At 36.4% G+C, this 21,129-nt stretch overlaps 1 protein-coding gene across 1 annotated transcript; it reads left to right on the top strand.

Annotated features, from left to right (window-relative positions):
* Positions 1-1,276: 1,276 nt before the first annotated feature.
* Positions 1,277-2,731, top strand: LOC128646855 (GATA zinc finger domain-containing protein 14-like). Its single transcript, XM_053699657.1, has one exon. The coding sequence runs from the start codon at positions 1,277-1,279 to the stop codon at positions 2,729-2,731; it is 1,455 nt and encodes a 484-aa protein (XP_053555632.1).
* The last annotated feature ends 18,398 nt before the right edge of the window (positions 2,732-21,129 follow it).

The following is a 21,129-nucleotide window of genomic DNA, read 5'->3' as shown; positions in this document are numbered from 1 at the left end:
TTGAAAAAGCCGTTTCTTTTGAAAAAGCCGTTTCTTTTGAAAAAGCCGGTCAGTTTGAAAAAAGCCGGTCCTCTAAACTTTGAACTCTTTTTTGCCGCCAAACGGATCCAAAATCCAACTGCTGCTACACACTCATCCAGCTAAGGATCCAAAAGTCCATACTGACAGAGAGTATTGGGACACCGCAATTTCCAAGTAATTTCTCCTTCACTTGCGCACATAAGTCCATACTGATAGAGAGTATTGGGACACAGCAATTTCCAGGAAATTCTACAGGACCCTCAACAAAGAAAACTTTCCTCCATTTGGAACCAGATACCTGCTATCAGACCGGAGTCCATACTGATAAATAGTATTGAGACAACCGCCATCCACAAAAAAACTTCTAAGTTCTTTTTTAGCTATTACTAATAGCTTATCCATATGATTATCTTCCAACGGATCCCACCAAACAACTAAGTAGTTTTGAGATCCACTACTTTCTAAGGTACTTTTAAAAGGTGTTACAAGGCACTTTTTGACAATCAACCGCTTTTATCAAAAATTACCCTATCTTAGGTTGTTTTATACAATTTTACTAGATCTCTATTTTTATCCACTGCAGTGCGATACACATATAACATATATATTGTGCAAATATGTATTTAATGTCTTTTTAATCTGCCTATTTTAAATATAAACCATATTGTATTTAAATTTAAATATTAACCATATTGTATTTGATCCTATCCTACTTGTATTTGTTACAACTTGTATTCGCTACGTTTTTACTATATAAATTGTCACATTTTGTACAATACCTCAGTTTTCTTTTTATTATTTACATTTATTTTCACAATCTTATCATCTTATCATCACACAAACTAGTTATCACATATAAATTTTATGTTTTTGATATTTGTTCACCAACCACGCTGCAACACTATTAAAAGCACTTTGCTATTATTTTTCAATTAATTGAAACCTAGCTCCCCTTCACTTGTCCGTTCTAACTTTTACATCGATAACTATTTGGAGGAATTGTTATCATTTAGAAGGGTTGTAGAGCATAATTTTTAACCACTCAAAAATTATTTTGTTCACTAATATCTAACTAGTTTCAAGGTGCACTCACTCCATCCTGCTTTTAAAATACTATTCACCCCCTCCTCACTCGGAGTTAGAGACACACCTATTTTATATATAATTAGATTATATATATTTTCATATATTTTTTATATTTTTATATTATATTATATTTTAATATATTATATTTTCCATATAACTACACAAGAATATGGATATATTTGCTCAAAGAGACGAAATTCTTCAAAATATTTCATTAGACAATGAACATTTAACAAATAACATTTCTAATAATATTCCCACCAACTTGAATGACTTATGTGAAAACCTAGAAAGCCTCCTAATTAAAGAACTTAAAAATACTATAGAAATTAAATATACCCAAAAATATATTGACAATAATATGGTCCCTAGAGGATTAAGGTTAAAGAAAAACTGTACCTTTACACTAAATGAAGAACTCTCAAACGAATGGTTTGAAACCCTTGAAAATGCCTCTCTGGGACTAATGAAAATTATCATAAAATCTAGAAATCTGTTCCTTAAAGATATTAAATCAGAAATTGACTCACACAAAAACAATCTCAAATCATTTGAGAACAACATTGAATTTACAAATCTACAAAAAGATATTTTTAGCAATATCTCAAAATTTAAAGACAACATCATAGAAACCAAACTTTCAAAATATCAAAGAGATCTAAGAGATTATTCAGATAATAAACCGGAAACAGATACCCCTATAGAAACAGAAACTAACTATGATATAGAAAATATAGATATAGATACCACCACTAGTAAAAAAGATTTATCACAAATTTTTGGTAAAAACAACCATTATACAAATAGACACCCCAAAACAAATTTTCCTCCAAAAAACAAAGAAAAAAACCACAACTATCCCAACCATAATAATGAACCTATAAAAACCTTTTACAAACACTCTGAAAATTCCAATCATAACCAGCATCCTAACTATTCAGACAATCATAGACAAAATTCAAATTATTATCATACCAATCATAAAGAACAGAGAGATAATGCTTATAACTTAATGAGGTTTAAGGAAAACCGAAATGACAATGGTACACCAAAACACAACTATCACCAACAAGAAAACGGATACCATGTTGATAGAAGAGTATATTCACATAACAACTATGATAATGACAGAGAAAACATCAGTAACAGAGATAACTACAATTATAGTTGGAGAAACCATAACTCTAGAAATGTCTACTCTGGAAATCCTAATTTTAGAAATTCTAACTTTAGAGATACAAATCGCACAAATTACTACTCTAGAAACGGAGAATATAACACAAATAATAATTATCATAGTCACCAGCAACAAAATCATTTCTCATATAGATCACAATCCAATGACTATAATTATCACAATAGAAACTACTCCAATATAAATCAAGATTGGAGAGTACCTGTTAAAAATAGATTCCAACCACTAGAAACTAATATAGAACCATTTTCACCTATCCCAAATCAAACACATCAACAAGTTTTTTTAGGAAAGTCCCCTTCGGGGGAAGGAACCTCAAAAAACACAAATTCTCCTACACTACCACAAAGAACTGTAAGAAACAAAAGAGGCTTAGAGGCAGAAGGGGCAGAAGAAAATCCAGGCAAAACACCAAAAAGACAGAAATAAAACATTCAGGAATATTCAATTTAAGTAAATATCCACTAAATGACATACAAAAGAATATTTTAAATAAAGGCCTATCTTTTGCCCCTTCCTGCAAACTAAATAAGTTCGAAACCCTTATTAACATTAACCAATTTGTCCGAAAACTCACACTTAAAAGGTATTACATAAAAAATCCTTTAGAAAATAAAGTTTTAAAAGAAAAAGAAACCATTTATAAACATACTGATCTAAAAGCCCCTTCCACTTTCTACCCCACTCATGAAAAGAGTGAACACATTAAACTATTTGAAGAAATGTTGAAAAAAGACTTAGAAAACCTTGACCAAAATAAATATCTTAATTGGAACATGAGTCAGAAAGAACTCAACATAATCAAAAAATTAAAAAATAACAAAAATATTACAATCAAACCAGCAGATAAAGGTGGAGGCATTGTCCTTATGGACACTTCCTTCTACATTGAAGAATCAAATAGACTCCTCCACGACGAAACCACTTACAAAAAACTGAAAAATAATCCCATTAAAAATCAGGCAATAAAATTAGAAAAATTATTGGATAAAGCATTTAATACTGGGCTATTAACGAAATATGAATATGAATTCCTAAACGTAAAAAATCCCATCACTCCAACATTCTATATTTTACCTAAAATCCATAAACACCTCACTAGACCCCCAGGCCGCCCCATCATATCAGGCATAGGATCACTCACATCCAATCTTTCTCAATATGTAGATTTCTTTTTACAAAATTATGTTATATCCCTACCATCCTATCTCAAAGATTCAACTCAATTACTTAATATTTTAAAAAATCTGTCTTGGAAAGAAAACTTTCTATTAGTCACTTGCGATGTCAATTCGCTATACACAAATATAGACCATCAAAAAGGATTAAGAGCAATAAAACATTACCTTGACAAAGATCCCCTTTTAAACTCAGATCAAAACCAATTTCTACTTGAATGCATAAACTTTATACTCCACAATAATTCATTTCTCTTCAATGAAAATATATATCTCCAAGTCAAAGGAACAGCAATGGGCACAAGGTTCGCCCACATTTATGCCAACCTCTTTATGGGCCTCTTTGAAAAAAACTTTATATATGAAGGACAATGGGGGGCGAACCTTGTGCACTACTACAGATACATAGATGATCTCTTCATCATTTGGAAGGGGGAACACGAACTTCTAGAATTATTCATAGAGGACATGAACACTAACCCAATGAATCTCAAATTTACACACGAATACAGCAGTAATCTAATCCATTTTTTGGACATAGAAATTGAAATCATTAACACAGAAATAAAAACAAGAACTTATTTCAAACAAACAGACGCAAACAATTATATTCACAATGATAGTTGCCATCTAACGAGATGGAAAACAAATGTACCCAAGGGTCAATATCTAAGAATCCGTAAAAACTGTTCAGATATCAATCAATTTTCTAAACAATACGAAATTCTCACACAGAGATTTAAGGAAAAAGGTTATAAGTCCCATATTATTAAAAAAGCCAAAAAAGAAGCTGAAGAAAAAAACAGAGAGTTAATATTAAGTACACAACATCTGACAAAACAAAAACAAAAACAAAAAACTGCAGACCCATTTTTTATACCATTCATCACACAATATAGTTCCCAACATCATGAAATAAAAAAGATCCTTAATAAACATTGGCACTACATTAAACAAGATCAGATATTAGGACCTAGAATAAAAAATCAGCCGGACATTATTTTTAAAAGAGCAAAAAATTTAAAAAACATTCTGTCACCCAGTGAATTTAAAAATAAAACAATTAACAACTTAGTAGATACAAACTTCAAAAAAGAAAAAAATAGAAGGATTTTTTCCATGCATTTCATGCAAATCATGTAAACATAGTTCAAAAATCAAAACAATAAAATCAAAGAATAATGAACAATACATAAATATAAAAGAAATCATACGCTGTTCAGATCAAAATGTAATCTATTGCATACAGTGTTCATGCGGCCTACAATATTTTGGCCAAACGAGCCGCATGTTAAGAGATAGAATTAGAGAACACCTACACCATATAGAACACAAAGCTACCAATACTGAATTATACAAACACTTCACAGAATGTCACAACAGAAACATTAACAAATTAAAATATTGGGGAATTAAAAAAGTATTTCTTAGCCCTAGAGGAGGTAATATGGAACATCTTCTACTTAGAAAGGAAGCAGAATGTATCTATGCATTTAAAACTCTCCATCCATATGGATTAAATATGGAATTCGACCTAAACTTTCTAATTTAAAATCAAATTAAAAGTCAAATTAAAAGCAAAATTAAAAGTAAATCAAAAGAAGTTTCTATCAAAATGTAAATATAAATATTCTATAACAAAGTTCTCTAAATATATCTTCCCACTTTTTTAATTAAAACAAATAACAAACAAATTTATACACAACGATATCCACATTAGTTAATTAAACATAATAGTTTACTTTGCCCCCTCTCTTAATTTTAAGACCTATAAATAAACTACTGAGTAAGATCAGCTCAGTTTAAACTCAATAACTTTTTGAATTTAAATTTGATCTCTATATCATAGTTTAATAAAATAGTTTATTTTGCCCCTTTTTCACTCACTGAAAAAATCTCTATTTTTTAAAAAATCAACATTATAAACACTGATCATAACACAAAGAATAACCATTCCTAAATAAAGATTAATATAAGATAACGAATAATAATCTAGTACCTTATCTTTTAAGATTAAAATATTTTCCATAATATTGCCTTTTATCTAAAACAATATCTCCTTAATAAATGAGCATCTAGATCCATATTAGCAGATCCTTTATTTAATCACAAAAGATATATTTTATTATATCAGTCATTTAGTCACAAAGAAATTAATTGTTCCTCCTATACCCATTTTTTATTTGACACTATACCTTTATATTATATTTAAAAACACAATTCTAACACAATAGTTACAAAAATCCTTTTCTAACACAAGCTTCATACCAATTTTGTTTACACAAACTGTAAATTTAATAACGGATGTTCCTCTTTACTTTTTTGTGTTTTTTTCTAATAACTTTTCTATTGGTTAAAAGCAATTACAAACACCCAATAGTAACATAGATTGCCCACCACTGTTATCCAATAGCAATCTATCCTGCCCTTTATAAATGTCATACAGAGTGTTCACAGGCATCTTGATAAAGGCTATGGCTGAAACGCGTAGAGCTGCCTACACTCTGAACACTGCATTATAGTACACAAGGACCGACTAATACCTAACCTCAACTCAGTCTGTATCTAAAGATAGATAGCCGGGCAATTTGAAAAAGCCGTTTCTTTTGAAAAAGCCGTTTCTTTTGAAAAAGCCGGTCAGTTTGAAAAAAGCCGGTCCTCTAAACTTTGAACTCTTTTTTGCCGCCAAACGGATCCAAAATCCAACTGCTGCTACACACTCGTCCAGCTAAGGATCCAAAAGTCCATACTGACAGAGAGTATTGGGACACCGCAATTTCCAAGTAATTTCTCCTTCACTTGCGCACATAAGTCCATACTGATAGAGAGTATTGGGACACCGCAATTTCCAGGAAATTCTACAGGACCCTCAACAAAGAAAACTTTCCTCCATTTGGAACCAGATACCTGCTATCAGACCGGAGTCCATACTGATAAATAGTATTGAGACAACCGCCATCCACAAAAAAACTTCTAAGTTCTTTTTTAGCTATTACTAATAGCTTATCCATATGATTATCTTCCAACGGATCCCACCAAACAACTAAGTAGTTTTGAGATCCACTACTTTCTAAGGTACTTTTAAAAGGTGTTACAAGGCACTTTTTGACAATCAACCTCTTTTATCAAAAATTACCCTATCTTAGGTTGTTTTATACAATTTTACTAGATCTCTATTTTTATCCACTGCAGTGTGATACACATATAACATATATATTGTGCAAATATGTATTTAATGTCTTTTTAATCTGCCTATTTTAAATATAAACCATATTGTATTTAAATTTAAATATTAACCATATTGTATTTGATCCTATCCTACTTGTATTTGTTACAACTTGTATTCGCTACGTTTTTACTATATAAATTGTCACATTTTGTACAATACCTCAGTTTTCTTTTTATTATTTACATTTATTTTCACAATCTTATCATCTTATCATCACACAAACTAGTTATCACATATAAATTTTATGTTTTTGATATTTGTTCACCAACCACGCTGCAACACTATTAAAAGCACTTTGCTATTATTTTTCAATTAATTGAAACCTAGCTCCCCTTCACTCGTCCGTTCTAACTTTTACATCGAGAACTATTTGGAGGAATTGTTATCATTTAGAAGGGTTGTAGAGCATAATTTTTAACCACTCAAAAATTATTTTGTTCACTAATATCTAACTAGTTTCAAGGTGCACTCACTCCATCCTGCTTTTAAAAAACTGGATCTTTTCAGTGAACTGTATGAATCAGTTCACCAGACTGAACTGATTCGTTTCAAACAGTTCACTTCCTGAGTCTGCAGCAGCACTGGTAATATGATTCTAGAGTGTGTACTGCTTCTGATAACTCCTCCTTTGCAATGAATCAGACAGTCTCACTCTAGGATCATATTACCAGTACTGTTACTGATTCAAGAAGTGAACTGTTTGCAAACGAATCAGTGTACTGTTAACTCCTTTGCAATGAATCATTCAGTTAACAGTACACTGATGCAAAGATACCCCTAACTGCACCTAAATTAACCCTTACAAAAGTAGCAGGTCTCAACCTTATATTTATAAACCAAAACTCTGTATGGCTTATAAATAAATATAAGGTTGAGACCTGCTGCTTCTGTAAGGGTTAATTTAAGGTGCAGTTAGAGGTATATTTGAATCAGTGTACTGTTAACTGAACGATTCATTGCAAAGGAGTCAGTTAACAGTACACTGATTCAAATATACCCCAAACTGCACCTTAAATTAACCCTTAGAGAAGCAGCTGGTCTCACCCTTATATTTATTTATAAGCTATACAGAGTACTAGTAGATATGCATATCTTAGGAAAATACATACAACACAGTACATAGAACAGAGTATACAGCATGCTCTGTTCTATGTACTGTGTTGTATGTATCTGTGAAGGAGCCAACGCTGCCTGGCTGTGAGGACTCAGGAGGAGCTGAACTGTTAGACACTGAATCATGAGTCATGAACAACTCACACAGTCAGTGACTCATGATTCAGGAACAAATCTGCGGCTCTACAGTTCACCTACTGAACATGAGGTAGAGCCTCTATCTCATGTTCAGTAGGTGAACTGGTGAATCGGTTCATGAACCGATTCACCCAGAAGAACCGAACTTCACATCACTAATTACAAATGCTGTTCCATTAAATTTATTATATAACATTCAAATATGCATTCATTTAATGTGTACTTACTTTTTCAGACAGTATAACAATAGCCACACTACAGTTTTAAAAAAAGCTTGGATACTGTAGCCATATAGCAAATACAAATAATGCTACAGAACCACCTGAAAGAACCAGGCTAAACAACCAATTCCAAAAACAACTACTCAATTGGTTTTATATCACTCTGCACTAGACTCTAAAAACACCCCATTTAATTTAGGGGGACATGCCACATAAAACATAAATATATAGAAAACATATAGAAAACAACATAATAATAAAATGTAACTCTAACGAAAAGAAGGGGGATTCGGGGAGGGATAAACGATAAAATTCACAACCATACATTGAATTGTCACTCTATGCAAAATATATGCAAATGAGTCTATTTCCCCAATACACATTTTGGTGATGAACCTGTTACTAATAGATGGAGCTGTGTTACACATGTCAAGGAACTTTCAACCATCAGATGGCGCTATGGGGTGTTACACAATGTCCATGTATGTGACTGGGGAACAGTTACAATTTTTTTTTTTTTTTTTTTTTTAAAAACTGTTTTTTAAGCAGCTCTTGTTTATTTTATAGAGTTTAAAACAAAACAAATTCTTTGTAATTTTAGTTAATGTTTGCTTTATGTTTAAGAGTTAACATCTTGATGCTCTAAATATAAATATTAAAATGTTAAGTGTTTGTTTGCTATTTAGAACCAGACACACAGTATCAGTGAATATATGGCTTATTAAGTTTTTTTTTTTTTTTTGCTTTGCCTGCATATTACCAATAACGATTTAACATAATTATTTTGCTGTACAACATGTATGTTGGATGACTGCCAGTTATGTGAATATGAATAATTGAGGTGTACACATGATACAGACTTGCAGGGTTTGGCAACCTTAAACTACCCACCCCCTCAACCTTTTAGTCACACAAGTGATTGTACCTTTTTGGGGGATTAAAGGGTACAGACATGGACCCTTTGACAGTTGGAAACATATTTGTACCTTATTTACCACTGAATAGTACATATTAGTTCCTTAAGGTGTAATTATGATGCATTGAGGGTACAAGCACAACAGTTGTACCCCAAGTGTTCACAAATGGACCCCAACCGGTTCCCTTCTTTCTGACAGTGTATCTAAAGTGAATAGTTTCACTTGAAATGTCCTCAACACCTCCAGTTTTTAAAGTCTTGGACCTCTGACTGTGATAGCTCTCTCTAAGACAAACAAAAAAATTGTCAAGCTATAAAATGTGACACAAAAAGAGCATCAACATTATTGGAATCTATTATTCCAGGGAAATGTAGGCATACCAGTGCAAAACATGCAGGGTCATTACAGACATTATACTGTTAGATTAAAGGGACAGTAAAGTCAAAATTAAACTTCTATGATTTAGATAGAGCATGCAATAAAAAAAAATCAATTTACTTTTATCATCAAATTTGCTTTGCTCTCTTGGTATTATTTTTTAAAGGCTAAACCTAGATATGCTCATAGGCTGATCCCTCTTATCTCAGTGCATTGTATTAGCTTTCACAATTAGCTAATTAATTAGACAGTGTTAGTGCATGATTTCCATATAGATATCATTGTGCTCACTACCGCAGAGTTATGCTTGAGTAAGCACTAATTGGCTGAAATGCAAGTTTGTTAAAAGCACTGAGATAAGGGGGCTATATACAGAGGCTTAGATACAAGTTAATCACAGAGATAAAAAGCGTTTTCATATAAAGAGTTGGTTATGCAAACCCGGGAATCGGTAATAAATATTTTTAAACAATAAACAGTCAGGGCTAAAATCCTGGATTCTAGGGATTGCCCTCACTCTGCCCATTACATGGTTGACTCCACCTAGCCCTGATCACCGCTTTTTCAATGCCGCCCACAACACACGCAGGAACAAGAATTATGGACAGCAGTTGCTGTGCTTTTCCCCTTCTCTGATCTCCATGTGTTTTATTTTTTAATATTATTACAAATCAATGAAAATGCATGATTGGATCTTGTGTACTTGGTCTGCTATTGTGAGAAATATATGAGATAAATATTAAATACAATTGTTGGGGTGAATGGTGTAGAATGTTTTTCAGGTCCTCCGGCAGCACAAAAATATACCACTGCAATAAATGATATTAAAGGGATAGTAAAAACCATTCCCCAGTTTTGCATAACCAACACTGTTATACTAATATACTTTTTACCTCTGTGATTACCTTGTATCTAAGCTTCTGCTGACTGCCTCCTTATCTCAGTTCTTTTGACTGACTTGCATTTCAGGCAATTAGTGCTGACTCTTAAATAACTTCACATGTGAGCACAAAGTTATCTATATGAAACACATGAACTAATGCCCTCTAGCCTGGAAAAACTGTCAAATGCATTCACATAAGATGCGGCCTTCAAGGGCTTAGAAATTAGCATATGAGCCTACCTAGGTTTAGCTTTCAACTAAGAATACCAAGAGAACAAAGCAAATTTGATGATAAAAGTAAATTAGCAAGTTGTTTAAAATGACATGCCCTATCTAAATCATGAAAGTTTAATTTGGACTTTACTATCCCTTTAAGTTTGTAATCTATCAAACAACTGTGATCTCACTTGGTTTCACAGTCAGTAGGTAAATGACATTTGCATCAATGTCAGCAACATGTATCTGTGATTCACACTACTGTCTTACATTAATTCGAATTCGAAATATTACAATTATTATTAAAAAAAAAATGAAATGGGAATTTATGCACCAGTCATAGACGACATCTACTGTTTTATATTCTTATGATTTCCATTTCAGCACAGAGATTTGTGACTATGTTAGCACCAAAGAAACAATGTATTAATTGGTATGTAAATCAGAATGCAAATTCACACAGAGAATGAGAGAGAAAAATAGCATACCTTAATAGGCTTGTCCAGTTGTTTCATCATGAATGACTTCAATATTAATAAGCATTGTGAGCACTGTAATAATCACTTACCAATGTTCTTCAAAACCAATACAGTGGTAGAAAATGTACTGATTAGCATTTCTAAACCTAAAACCCAGAAATTGCCATTAATATCTAATAGTTCATTATGTCCACCAGATTTTCAAACCATATTGTTGTTAACCATTTGGTATGAGAAAATACTGCTAATTAATATTTAGATTTCTTCCTCTGGAAGTCAAGGGGTTAATGGGTATTAAATGAATAAATACAGGCTAATGTTTGTTGCATGACAACAAGCAGTACCGTGTTTTTTTCTCCCATATTGTTCTGCATAAAACTCTTATCTGAGCAGGATTTATTATAAAGGTATAACGATAATTAGCATAATTATTGTACTCAATAGGAATGATAATATGGTTGCTTTATATTCTGAGGCTACATGCAAAAGGAAGGACGACAGCATTGCTCTCATTAATTTTTTGTTAAATCTGAAAATTCACACTCCATGGGATAAAGTAACTTGCTAACTTTTGAATCTTATACACCAGTCTTACACAATGCATCTGCTTTTCAGGACTCAAATTATCTTTAAACTCGATGGGAAATATACAAAAAAAAAATGTTTGAATTAAAAGAAATGCTCTACGCTCTTGATTCTTTCCTTTTCTTTTCTCGATCTAATTACTGTCAGTTTCACTGAGGTCTTGGTGCTTAGTTCTGTAATGAGATTTCCTGCTGAATAAGATTGTAATTGGAACTGCAAAATTTTAATGGCATTGTATCATCAAATGATGAGGTCTGAGCTGGGGGCTCAGACTTTATCAGTGAAATGGAAAAGAAAAGAATATAAAAATAGTTTTATTCAAATGCACTCCTAGTGTTTTATAAACACTAGCCCCCATTCCGATCTATTAGCAGAGCCACGGAAAAGCATTGCATGCATGCATGGGTGTTTTGTGACTTTGTTTTCAGAGATGTTCTATTTGAATACCTGCTGATTCAATTTGTAAACTGAGTTATGAAGACAATATTTCTGGGTCATCAAAAGTCTTTTGTAATAGTCATGGAGTTAAGTTATTAACATCCAATAGCAAAATACAACAGCATAAAAAAATGTACACTACTATATAAGATCATGTTATTGACATACAGTATGTTATTAGGTATATTTACAGGAAGTCTACAGCTCAGTAAAATGAAGTAAAAGATTGTTTTTAAGGGTTTTTTCACCACACTACATTAGAATGCATTCACTCATACACAACACAATGCACACAAAATGACATATAAATTACACACATACACAAACAATGGATATGCTATTTTATTTTTATATCATCTTCTACTCCATGAGTGATGAGAAGCAGGATGAGGATCAGTGAATGGGTGAGTAAGACAGTCAGAGTTTGGATGGTGGGTTGAGACTATGAGGCCGAATTATCAAATGTCTGTCAGACCTGATCCGACAGTGCGGATCAGGTCCAACAGATATCGCTGAATGCGGAGAGCAATATGCTCTCCGTATTCAGCATTGCACCTGCAGCTCTTGTGAGATGCTGGTGCAACGCCGCCCCCTGCAGACACACGGCCAATTGGCCGCCAGCAGGGGGGTGTCAATCAACCCGATTGTATTTGATCGGGTTGAATTGTGGCGATTCCTGTCCGCTTCATCAGAGCAGGCAGACAGGGTTATGAAGCAGTGGTCTTTAGACCACTGCTTCATAACTGCTGTTTCTGGCAAGTCTGAAGACTCGCCAGAAACACAGGCCCTCAAGCTCCATTTGGACCATGTAACAGCCATCAGACAATCACAAATGCATATACGTATATACTGTGAATTCTTGCACATGCTCAGTAGTAGCTGGTGACTCAAAATGTTTAAATATAAAAAAGACTGTGCACATTTTGTTAATGGAAGTAAATTGGAAATTTCTTTAAAATTGCTGCTCTATCTGAATCATGAACGTTTAATTTTGACTTTAAATTTCGAAAATTAAACAAATATAAAACTTAAACATTTAAATAAATTATATTCTGGATCTTCAAGCTCATCCTCATAATCAAGATAAGAATCTCCCAGAAGTCATCAAACAAATAGCAGGCAAAAAGTAAAAACCAAATGTAACCATTTAACAACTGTCCCACTGGGGACTATTACTGATCTAGACCATTGCTGACCTAGACATCAGGGGCGCGATCCGATATAGGTCGTAGTTTTCGGCGCAAGCGAGGTAACCCGCGTCGCCCGCAGTTTCAGCTCGCAACTCGAGCTATCCAATATTCACCGCCGTCAGATGCTAAACTGGCGTAAGTCATGAAAACCGACGAGCAGCCAAAATGTGCGCAAATACACCTTTTAGTCGTCGCAAGTACTTGCGCCTGTTTTTTGTTCACGTAAAGTCTCAATAAAGTGTAGTTTTATGCAAATTTCCCTACGACTCGTAAAAAATAACGCCAGTTCTAAGAGATGCGCCACGTAATGACGAGATTCAAAAATCATACTTAAACCCCTGCGCAGCCGCCATTTCTTTAGTGTGTTTGGTTGGTTCTTGGAGCTACAGCACACTACAGCGAGTAGAGAGATTAGTGGTAAGAGTAGTGAGAAAGGAGCATCATCAAAAGTTAGTTAGGTCGGATTGTTGGTTGGATTGTTAAGCCAGTACATTTACTTACACTTTTTTTCATATTGCACACATTTTGCATACACACATATACAAAATACACAACACTTTTTTTTGATAACACCCAACACTCTTTATTTATCTTTTACAGTTTGAAAGGCTGAGTGTCTGGTTGTGATTGTGTGTGATTGAAGTGGGAGTGAGTGTGAGTGTGTGAGTGTGTGTAGTGTGAGGATGTCAGGGAGAGATAGGGCTGGGGGGAGGAGGGAAGGGGAGTCGCAGGGAGAGGATTATGTACAGGAGGAGCAGCAGGGTCCCCGTCAGGGAGTGAGCGGAGTGGGGAGAGGGAGAGCCAGAAGGGAGGATGGGAGTGGGGTTGCCCAAAGGCCAGGCACACTGAGAAGAGGGATAGAGGGTGCACATGGGGATAGAAGGGGGGAGGAGGGAGAGGATAGGGAGGAACCCACACCAGGGACATCCCAGGGAGGGAGCCAGGCAGCCCAGGACGAGGAGCGTATGAGGTGTCCCAATTTCAGTTTTGCCGAAAACCTCGCTCTCGTCCAGGCTGTCCTGGAGAACCATAATGCCCTCTTTGGACAAGAGAAGGGCAAAGGAGTTGCCCGGAGGCGTAAGGATGCTTGGCAGAAGGTGGTGGATGCCGTCAACGGAGTGTCCCAACAGAGGAGGAATGTTGACGGGCTTAAGAAGCGATGGAATGATTGCAAGAGGAGGGTCAAGGAGAGGATGGGCCAGGAAGCAATCTCCCAGAGGGCAACTGGAGGTGGGCCTCACTATGAGGCAGAATACAATGAGTGGCAGGAGCTCATTCGTCGGTCCCTGAGCCTCACAGCAGTCCGTGGCCTTCCAGGGGCTCGTGACTCAGGGACTGCAACATCAGCACAGCATGCTGGTGAGTAACATCCCACACACTAGTATTATATGTATTTGTGTTATAACATCCTATATTGTCACACATTCATGTACACAATGAGGATCATGGTATTTTGATTACTAACAACTAAATATACAATGATATTTAACATTAAAGGGACATGAAACACAAAGATCTTATTTCATTATTCAGATAGAGAATATACTTTTAAACAACATCCATATTTACTTCCATTATCTATATTTAATTATTATTTTGAACATCTTAGTTTATTAAATATCAATGCACCTGTGTGAGGCAATCACACGAGGCATTGATGTACAACCACCAATCAGCAGCTTCTGAGCCTATCAATAAATGCATATCAGCTAAGAATATCAAGATAATGAAGCATATTAGCTACTGGAGGTAAATTACAATATTTTTCGAATTCCATGCTTGTCTAGCTGAATCATTAAATAATCAATATGTTTTGCATGTCCATTTAATGTGACTTAACACATTGAAATTCATGATCTGAGGTAGAATAGTGAAATACTAACATGTCTAAGAGTAACACAGGCCACAAGCCACATGTAGACCTTTCAGTAAATGGACACCATAGTCATCACAACCATAGTGTCACTTAAAGAACACATTTTCTCCATCACTGACATGTACACAGAACTATTGTATGAAACACATACATGTATAATTAGCATATTACAAACCCTCATATCACAAATCTCAATGTGCACAAGCATGTTATAGAGTTAGACATGAGAATGTGGATAGGCCCTAGCATGTAAATTGTATGCCCACATGGATAGATATGTGACTGTACTAATCACTCTCATCATTTGACTCCTTCACAGAACCTCCAGTCACCAGGGTGCCTATGCCCATGAATCCCCCAACACCGGTTCTAAATATATGTCCACCACAACCACCGGTACAGATACGACAGCAGGAGTATGCCAGGCATGAGATGTCTTGGACTGCGTCCATTGAACATCCACATATCATGCCACCTGCATTAGAGGAGGATACCTGGCAGGACCCGTGGCAGGAGGAATATTCCTATGGCTTGGAGGGGGAGCCCCACCAGCCCCAAAGGGTAGATGTATTTCCCCCCCCCCAAGAATATCAGGGAACCACAGGAGTATACCAGCAGGCTGAGTGGATGCACACCAGCGGACATTGGGACTATCGGTCCATCCCGACATCTGGACCATCATCTTCAGCTGGAAGGGCTCCACCAACTGTAATACATCGCCCTGCACCTCCAGCTCATATCCCTGTTGCTGCACCTCCTGCTGAGATATCTCTTCCTGCACGTCCAGCTGCTGTTTATGTTCCGGCACCTCCAACAGAGGTTATTGTTGCTGCACCTCCATCAGAGGTTATTGTTGCTGCACCTCCATCAGAGGTTATTGTTGCTGCACCTCCATCAGAGGTTATTGTTGCTGCACCTCCATCAGAGGTTATAGTTGCTGCACCTCCAGCTGAGGTTAATGTTCCGGCACCTCCAGCTGAGGTTGTTGTTCTGGCACCTCCAGCTGAGGAACACGTCATTGAAAGAGAGCATATTGTCCCTGCTGATGAAGAGCCCATGGATAATTTGACATCTGCCATGGGTGATGAATATATCTCACTACAGAGGAGGCAAACTGTGACCTGTGAGACTCTAACAGAAGCATGTCAGAATATGCAGAGGGAACAACACAGGTTCCATAGAACACAACACCGTTTGCAACAGAGGTCGAATGAGCTGCAGAGGGACATGGCAGCATCGCTATCAGCTATGGTCCAAAATCAGAACCAAATGCTACGTGTAATCTCGGACATGCAAATCCAAAGTGACCAAAGATGGAGGGAACAGAATCAACTGTTGGGGGCTTTGGTGGAGCATTTCACCCAACAGCAGGACATGGCATCAAGTATCTCCTCTGTGACCAGCACTCCTAGTGTATCCACACAACCCAGGAGAGGCAGAAGACCCACACCAGGCCCCTCATCTAAGAGGCCTAAAAAAAAAAAAAAATATATTCAATTTCTTTGAAAATCTTGTCCTCTGTTATTTACTATCTAATTGTCATACACATCCATGTGAGTTGTGTTTTAGTACAGTAATATTGTTAAAACATATAATAATACCTGTGTTGAAATGGACCAAAAAGGTATTATTATAATGTTTATGACATATTCATGCTCAATAAACAACATGACATGGTTGTGTCTCAACGGTACATATAGTAATATTAACTTCTAAGATGTACATCAAGGTTTCTCACATCCAATATAAATTTACATGTTGGTATATATAACTAATAATATATTTAAAGAATGTGTGAACATAAGGTATAAATATCCATTATCCTCATTCTTAATGATAGTGAACTAAACATGAATTAAACAAATTATAAATATACAGTAATTAGGGTTGTTAAAGGGACATTAAAGCAAATTATTTGACTTCATGATTTTGAAGGTGAAGATAATTTCTAAATTATACTATATTTTCATTCTATTATTTCTGTAGCTTCATTCTATTGATATTCTTTGCTGTAAATAATATCAATATGTGTTTGGTAGCTGATGATTAGTAGCTGTATATAGATGCCTCCTGCAATTTCTTCACTGTGTGCATTTCTATGTCTTCATTAACGTATATCTAAATTAATAATGAAAATAGGTAATTGATGTCAATTATAAGGTTTGTTATAATTTATCTTCTCTATCCTTAATCATGAAACAATATGTTTGGGTATAGTGTCCCTTTAAGGGAAGGGGGTTGGGATGTAGTACTTTCACTTACATGCAGTGGAAATCCAAACCTTTACATTCTGCAAGACATGATATATACACATGCAATGGTTGGTGAGGTACTGTCAAACATCATAATACATGTGAATGTTACGGTTTACTGTAATTATGAATAAGTAACTTACAGGTGAAGTATTCCTGGATGACATAATCCCTCACTTCATTCCCCCTCAGTGTCCCCCTGTCCACATCCTCAGGTACAGGAACCAGCTGCTGCTGCTGCTCTGGGTCAATGTCCCCCAACAAACGTGTGTCCACAGCAATGTTGTGTAGAATACAGCAAGCATTGACAATGGAACACACTTTGTTGGGGTTATACTGTAGTGCTCCGCCTGTAACATCCAGACACCTGAACCTGGTTTTTAATAGGCCAAAGCTCCTTTCAATGACATTCCTTGTTCTTATGTGTGCCTCCTGGTACCTGAGTTGTGGCTCTGTAATGGGGTGCACCAAGGGGGTTAATAGCCATGGTGTGCAGCCGTACCCTGCGTCACCTGTCATGTAACATATGTGTTTGGATTACTACAGGTACATCATGTGCTTTAAAAAGGGTCACAACATGAATCACAGATAAAAGATACATTTCAGCAAAATATTAATGGAAGTAATCAGGATAGTTAATTAAAATTAAAAGGCCTATCTGAATAATGGAAGAGAGATTTATACTAGACTGTCCATTTAATAAGAACCTGCAATTGTGAGCAGCTTGATAATTAACTTTTATTAGATCATTTTCTCCATTCTATAGATAACTCTTGATGACAAGCATATTAGATATGCTCAATTGCTGCTGATTGGTGGCTGCACATTGAAGCCTCATATGATTGGCTCATATATGTGAATTATAATTTATAAAATAAATATATTTAAAGAATGAATAAAATGATATAAGAGAAGTGAATTATAATGCTGTTTAACATTGTATTCTCTATCTGACACATGAGATGACAATATGTGTTTAGTGTCCCTTTATTAGAAATATACAGACAGAATGAAGGTACTCACCAAGCAGCCATCCTCCCGAAAGTGTTCCATTTTCAAACATATTGAATAAGGAGGTCTGGCGCAGGATGTAGGAATCATGTGCACTCCCTGGGAAGCCTGCATACACATGTAAGAATTTCAGATTGGTATCGCAGACCATCTGGCAATTCAATGAGTGAAACCCTTTCCTGTTAATATAGAGGATTGGCTCCTCATGTGGGGCCACAATACGCACATGTGTGCAATCAATTGCCCCCATGACATTAGGAATACCCCCCAGTCGATAGAAGCCTTGTTTAAGACGGTTCCATTCCTGGGGGGTATGGGGGAAATGAATGTATCGTTGTGTCTGGTTATCTAGAGCAGTCAGAACCTCCCCTAGAATCCTGGAGAAGGTAGACTGCGCTAGGCCAGACACAAGCCCCTCTGTTGACTGGTATGAGCCAGTTGCCAGGAAGTGTACAACACACAACAGCTTCTGCATACCAGTCAGAGCTCGGTTCCTATACGCTTGAGGGTCAATTTCATCCTTCAACACCTCATATAGGTTAATGAGGCTTGCAGATGTCAAGCGATATTTTTCCCTGACCTCCACTTCTGTCATCCCAAACAGGGTGACCCTAACCCTGTGTACCCTTGGTGCTCTTCCCCTCTGCTGATGCCTTCGTCTTATAGGCCCTGCTGGCCTATGGGCAGCTGCAGCAACAGCAGCATGGGGAGCACCAGGAACAGGGACAACAGCAGGAGGATCAGGGAGGGCAGCAGCAGCAGCTGGAGCAGGGACAGCTACAGCACCATGACCAGGGACCTCAGCAGCAGGGATACCATCCAAAACTGGGGCTTGTAGGGGTTCCAGCACCCCTTGTGCCCCACGACGCTGTCTCACTCTAAATGCTATATACTGCAAGGGAAACATGGTGGCTAATGAGGGTGTGCATTTGCAGGTGTTTTAAGGTTGCAGGTGAGGGGTTGTGCTGTTTGTGATTGGTTTGACACACTTGCAGGGGCAGGAATAATAAATGCTTTTAAGAGGTTAACTATTTGTGAACAAGCTGCTGCTATGTATATTGTTAGGCATGCATTTGTTAGGCCTTCTGAGAGTTACGTTGGTTTCTAAGTCAGTGCAAGGGTACCTGCGCCTTCAATTTGTGGCGAGCTGAGAATGGCGTAGATTTAGAAAAATCTGCGCGCGTAAGTCCTTACGCCGTATATAGGATAGCAAATTGCGCGTGTTTTATATGTCAGTCTATGGGCCAAAAAACTACGGGCGACGCCAGAAATCTACGCGCGTAACTTCTAGCTTACGCCGTATATAGGATACCAAATCCGCGCAATTCTTGGCGTCGCCGGATTTTGCGGGCGACGATTTTTATCGGATCGACCCCCAGAGCTAGAATTCCAGCATGCCAAAAATGTATTTATTGACAGGGGGTATATGCTTCTTTAGAATGTAAGCTTTATTAGTCTGTAGACCATCTTTTGTAAAGGTGTTTTACATCTTACAGTAATTAACAGACAAGGTCCTCTACCCTTTATTATTTTCTAAATGTCTTCTGATTATGGTACAGTATACAACTGTAATATGTAAAAAACAAGGAAAGGGTAGAAAATGTAGATACCAAAAATCATTGAACTACATACACGACAGGGATTTCAGCACAAATATTTTATTTTGAATTAAATATTCAAGAGGATATAAAGTTGAAATAAATCACAGAGTGTCCTTAAAGATTGCAAATCTGCATGTTGGATAGAATATTATACATCTCACAAACAGACAAGTGAACCATTTTTAAAGTGCTCTAGAGCAAGGACAAACAAGTTGTGTATATAACGATCAACCAAATAAATTCAAATACATTGACCAGGTAGCCACAGGACAACACCTCCACTAGAGGATAGCAACGCCCTAGGCATATTATTTGACTATCTTAGTGATCCTAGAGGATCTATGCCTGCTGGATACACCTAACATCCTGTAATAAGGCGGTTATGTCAATACAAACAAGTACCTATCACTTTTAAGCACTTATGTGATTATAAATGTTCCGGTTTGAGTAACAAAGACTAGGGGGTTATATGCAACACCAATTTCAGAGGGCACCTCATTAAGCATGATCCGGTGTCATGAAAAATAAGTAGTATACAGGATCTATGCATATACCCCCAAAGCGAGTCTTGATTAAACCGTGGTTATTTTGGCCACAACATTAAATGTATAAAACACAATTGTTAAAACATTGCAGCCATAAACGTATAGGAGCAGAAAAGGAACAGTTCATATATTTTCCCACAAAGTGAGACAATGGCTGTAGGTTCTCTTGCAAATACAAAGTTGCAAAAGATTTTAGTAGAGAAACCAAGTTCATAGTAACCGTTCACTCAATGCGGTAAAGGCTTATTTTCCGATGTATTTTTATATTTCACCTTATGTTTGCAAATGTCCGCAAATAGCGAGTATAGCAGAGTTCTTATTCTCCAAATGCAAAGCCGCATTCAACTTTTCCTCCTTAGTTGTACCAAACAATCATACTTCAGCTACTCACATAGCCACCAAAAACACGGCTTTCAAAGGCAGGCGTTTATACCTATTTAGGGTCCCCCTTGATTCGCCGCAAACACAGAACATTTTCGGTCATCTGTTTAATCCGCAACAAAGTTTCCTGCTCTGAGCACGTCACTGCCAACACGCGTTTCACCCCACGTGACACTACGTCATAGGGGTTTCCTCC

This window comes from Bombina bombina, chromosome 2, assembly GCF_027579735.1.
Source record: "Bombina bombina isolate aBomBom1 chromosome 2, aBomBom1.pri, whole genome shotgun sequence".
NCBI classification, from domain to species: Eukaryota; Metazoa; Chordata; class Amphibia; order Anura; family Bombinatoridae; genus Bombina; species Bombina bombina.
This window is presented reverse-complemented; position numbering and strand designations above follow the sequence as displayed.

Bases quoted from the DNA above. Each gene is read 5' to 3' on its own strand.
- LOC128646855 (XM_053699657.1), top strand. From the start codon at position 1,277: ATGGATATATTTGCTCAAAGAGACGAAATTCTTCAAAATATTTCATTA.